The sequence below is a fragment of the Suricata suricatta genome, chromosome 17 (assembly GCF_006229205.1).
Source record: "Suricata suricatta isolate VVHF042 chromosome 17, meerkat_22Aug2017_6uvM2_HiC, whole genome shotgun sequence".
In the NCBI taxonomy this organism is placed as follows: Eukaryota; Metazoa; Chordata; class Mammalia; order Carnivora; family Herpestidae; genus Suricata; species Suricata suricatta.
In genome coordinates, this window is record NC_043716.1 from 55,486,060 (window position 1) to 55,490,691 (window position 4,632).

Below are 4,632 nucleotides of genomic sequence, written 5' to 3' on the forward strand. Positions count from 1 at the left end.
CCCCGCGACGCCGCCCGTACCCTCCCTCGATCCAGCTCCCGGTCCCAGGCGTCGACCACCGTGGCCGCGCGGGCCCACACGCTGTCCTGGATGGCGTCCCGACTGACGGCCGACTCCGCGCCGTCCCAGGTCAACACTGCAAAACAGACGCCTCTGTGCACCGGCTTCCAGAACGGGGCGACCGGACGGGCCTGCCCCGACACGCTCGGACGCTCGAGGGCCACCTTCCAGCGAAAGGGGCACGCAGAGGACGAGGGAGGGCCGAGGGGCCTGCAGCGCGGGACGTCAGCGGCTCCGTGTCGCCAGCCCGCACGCTCAGTCCCTTTCAAACCCGCACCCGTGGCTCCGGGAGAGGTCTCGGGTGCTGCGTGTCGCCGTCCCTCCCGCCCCCCGCCCAGCCAGCACCGCCCAGAGGCACAGGGCCTGCTCTCCCCGCCCCAGGCCCCGTCCTGGGAGCCCAGCATCCCCGCGTCCCAGGGTCAGACCCCGGAGCCCCCGTGACCTAAGGCGGTACCTCTCCTCCCGTAGGCCTTGTCCGAGGAGAACTCCAGCAGCTCCCGGAGCACGTCGGCCTCCCCGTCGCGGCCCTGGGACACCAGGGGGGTCTGCGCCTGCCCTGCAATCGGACGGACACCCACGTTCACCTCCAACGAGGGACTTCACCACTGTGCACCTCAGCTCTTGGGGCAGACTAAAAACCCAACCCCCCAAAACAGAACAGAAAATGGTAACCAGCAGTGCGAGGGGGGCGAGAAAGTGCTCGGGGTGGAGATGAGGAGCCGCCCTCCTCCGGGAAAGAGGCGGAACAGGAGGGAGGACAAAGCACTACCATCGCCTCACCCTCGGCTGGGGGGGGGGGGGTTGGGGAGGCGGAACCTCTCCCGGCCCTGTCCCGGCCCATCCGGGCCACCAGGCCACCAAGGACAGCCGGGTGGTGGCAGCTCTGCCCGCCCTGCTCAGGCTTCTAGAAGTGACTTCTGCCTGGCCCCTGCCTCGGGCCACCACTGCCAGAACGAATCCCTCCCTCAACACGAGGCGGACCTCGCTCTCCTGGCCTCCCATTTGTCAATGACCCCACGACCTCTGGGCTCAGTGTCCCGAGCACAAGCCACAGGGCTCTCCCCATCTCCGGGCTGTTAGTGACCTGCTCGCGGCACCCATGCATGTGACATTCGGGATGGCAAGCCAACGGAGGAGGGACCGGGCCCCCACAGCCCCAGCGCCTGCCCCACATGGTCAGTGTGTGAACACAGAAGCCCCGGGTCTGCGACCGCTCCCGGCCTGCTCTGCGGCCGCCTGGGTGCACCCCGCTTCCCAGCACACTTTTCATCATGGCCTCGCGGTAGCGCTTCCCATCGTAGTTGGCGTTCAGTCACAAATCCGTTTCTCGGGGGCTGGACAAATACGCCGCGCTCCCCAGCAGCCCCCCACCCCCCAGAGGCACGAACGCAAGTGGATCCGCACGAGGCAGAACAGAGCTCAGGGAGTCCCCTCCCAAGCAGCGGTGACCTTCTGTGTCCTGCACTTAGCGGACACACTGTGTCGGGAGCACCCCGCTCTGAGAAGTCACTTGGCCTCAGGCCGTTAAGGCCCGGGGACAGCCAGAGTTCTGGAGCCCCAGCAGCGAGAGGCCACACGGCCTTCAGAAAAGGCCGAGCATGAGCACAGGCCACAGCTCCACACTCCAGAGTCACAGAAGAACTCCAGGCTGGACGGCCCGGGGCTCATCCCAACGGAAAGTCCAGGCAGGAAGCGCCTCGGATCCAGGGCGCGTGGAGAAGCGCAGGAGCACCGCTGCCTCCTCCAGGGCAGTTACGGCGGGTGCTTCGCCGCATAGGGACGCAGTGACCCCCGGGGACAGGGCAGGGTAAGAGGTCTTCCCCTGCACTGCGCCTGCCCCGAGGCGCAGAGCAGGCCTGTGCCCAGCCCCCTCCCGGGTACCGTGCCGCCGGCTCCCCCTCCCCGCAGTGATTACCTGCTGGGTCCCCGGGACGCCTGCCGTTCACGGCCGGTGAGGCCTGGCTCCCAGGGACGGCGGGGCCCCTCCGCCCCTCGCCCCTGCAGGCCCCGGGCTGCTCGTTCTCCTGTACTCCCTGTGGTGACTCCTGCTGTCTTTTTCTCTTTTTCTTTTTCCGTGGAGACGCTGTACTGGCCTCTGACCCGGTGACGTCCGAGAGGGAGCTGCTCCTGGGAAGCCAGTCAACAGTCAGCTCAGAGCAAACGGAGGGTGCACGTGGGGGTTCAGGTCCAAACACCCCGAACTCCCAAATGGCAGATGCCTCAAACCCCACAAAAGAGACCCCTGAGCAGCCCCCCTCACCCTGGACGTGAACAGGACGAGGCGCGCAGGCCGTCCAAGGCCACAGTGAGGGAGAGCAGCCCACAGCTGCATCGGAGCTGGGCAAGCGGCCCAGGCCGGACGACGAGGCAGCTGCGCCGCGGACCTGGGGGCTCTCGCCCAGCTGCACGCCCGGTGCCACCCGTCACCGCCCCGGCCACATCTGAGAAGCCTGGTTGGTGCACTGGGGCTTCCAGACCACACGCAGAGGGGACGCACCGTGCCGTGGGCAGAGGCGGCGCCCCGCGCTCACCTGTGCCACGGCGGGGCCTGCCGGACGCAGTCTTCGGCCCCGAGGCCCTCCGCTCCCTTCCGTCTCCTCTTCCTGCTGCTTGTGGGGTGGCCGTCCGCCAGGCACTGGCCGTTCTGCTGCTGCCGGCCGTCCTCCTCCTCCAGGCTGTCGACAGGCACCTCTGCCCGGCCCTCCTTCCTGCTCGGCCCCTGCCCCTGGCCCTCCTGCCGCGGGGAGGCGTCCGGGGCCTCCGTGCGCTTCCTCCTCTTTTTCCGCCTCCTCCCGGGAGGCGCCGCCTCGGCAGCACACGTCTCTGAGCCCTGCCCCTGGGTCTCTCCCCTGCGGATCTTCTTTCTCTTCTTACAGAGGCTCTGGGGGGGCTTGCTGGCCTCCGGCAGCTGGTGTGAAGGGGCCCGGGAGCCCCCGTTGACCTGAGGCAGGGGGGCAGACGTGGAGGAGCAGCTCGGTGGATCTGACGTCCCAAGGGGCCGGGGGCTACTGGACAGAGACGCGGAGCAGGGGCCGGCGGGGAGCTTCGGACGGCTGGCTGGTCTGGGGGCGGGAGAGCGCCCTGTGAGGACACGCTGCTCCGGCGCAGACAGGCCCGTCCTGCCCGCCCCCCGCCCCCCCCATCCCGCTCAGGTGACAGCTTCAGCGGCTGTGCCCCGCTGTCAATCTCAGACGTACGGTCGTCGTAGGTGGTAAGTTAAAGACTCGCGATAAGAAGCAAATTTACTCAAAATCAAAGTTCATAAAAACCGTAACGTCTTTTAGTCCCTGTCACCAGATGGTTCAATGTATATTTGCAAACTCCCGTCGTGAGTTTCCAACACAGGCGTGGGGAGAAGGCCCCCCACGAGCCCGCGGTGTCCACGCCCAAGACGCCAGCCGCGTAGGAAGGGCCAGGGCAGGCCCACGGGCCGGGCGGCAGGAGGGTCGATCCAGGGACTGGGGGGACCAGGGGAAACGCCCTCACAGCGCTCCCACAGCTAGACGGGGCCAGGGCTGCCTCAGGCGGGACTCTGGCCCGCCTCCCGCCGGCCACGGGGCCCGGGGAGAGCGAACCTCGCCAGGCCTCACTGCTCTCACTCGGGACCGAGGGACGACAGAGCCTGCCTCCAAGGCTCACGGCGGCAAACAGGACAGGCTGACGCCGCACAGGGTGGACCACTATGCTGGGTACTGTGCTCTCCAGCAAACGTTACAAAAAAAAGATGCACGTCAAAGAAAGGAGAGGAAATATGCAGCAACACCTTCCACGTCTGAGGACCTGCCCGCTGCAAAAATGCCACACGGGGCCCAGCGGGGCATCAGGGCGGGAGGGGCTGGGTGGTAGGAACATGCCAGCTGACCGCACCCTCCCTGGGGCAGCGGGACTGTGGGGAGGACACATCGGCACTCACGGCCAACACCAAACTCCCAGTACCACCTCCTGACCTCGGCCTGCTTCCTTCCTCCCTCCCTAGCACCTGAGGGCCACGTCACAGCTGCCGGGCGACCTGGCATCAGCAGCGCAGCCTTCTACCCCCCGACACCCTGAGGGACAGCAGAACCCCAGGAGGCGCGTCTGCCCAGAGCCTGAAGAAACCTCCCGAGAACCCCACCACCGCCTGCTCTGGGCGCCCGCCGGGAGCTCCGGAGGCCAGTGCCCACGGACCGCCCAGGGGGCCCACTCCGGAGGCGGGGGGCACTGGTGGGATATGCAAAACCACACTGGCAGCAAGAAGACACCCCTCGATGGGATCACGGGACCAAGTCCACGCAGGATCCTCCTGGGACTCCTGCCTTCCTCTTTTCCTGTGTGGTCCTGTCACGAGGCTGGGGAGGGACCACAGGGCACATCAGCGTCACCACGCGCACACGGCAGAGAGACGGGAAACGGGGACAGGAGTAGAAGAAAAAACCCCAGGGGGCAGAGACCAGGCGGCCGCCGACCAGCCGAGGCTCCTTTGCCAGATGGAAGCCGAGAGAAGAGGGAGAGGCCGGGGCAGGGTGCGCCCTGCACCCGTCCCGCACCACCGGAGGCCCGGCGCGGCGTCTTCGCCAGCCTGGCCCACGCCAA

General features: G+C 67.6%; 1 protein-coding gene across 5 annotated transcripts in view; it reads right to left on the minus strand.

The window, feature by feature from the left end:
- The window catches only part of USP36 (ubiquitin specific peptidase 36), a 30,782-nt gene that overhangs the window by 1,509 nt on the left and 24,641 nt on the right, over positions 1-4,632 (minus strand). For 4 of the 5 annotated variants that reach the window (XM_029927212.1, XM_029927211.1, XM_029927210.1 and 1 more), the window contains exons 16-19: positions 2,592-3,122; positions 1,976-2,187; positions 515-616; positions 21-136 (exon numbers count right to left, since the gene is read on the minus strand). In XM_029927212.1, coding sequence (XP_029783072.1) covers positions 21-136; positions 515-616; positions 1,976-2,187; positions 2,592-3,122 — 961 coding nt within the window. The remainder of the gene's footprint in view (positions 1-20; positions 137-514; positions 617-1,975; positions 2,188-2,591; positions 3,123-4,632) is intronic. The other variant, XR_003904390.1, reaches the window with a different exon arrangement.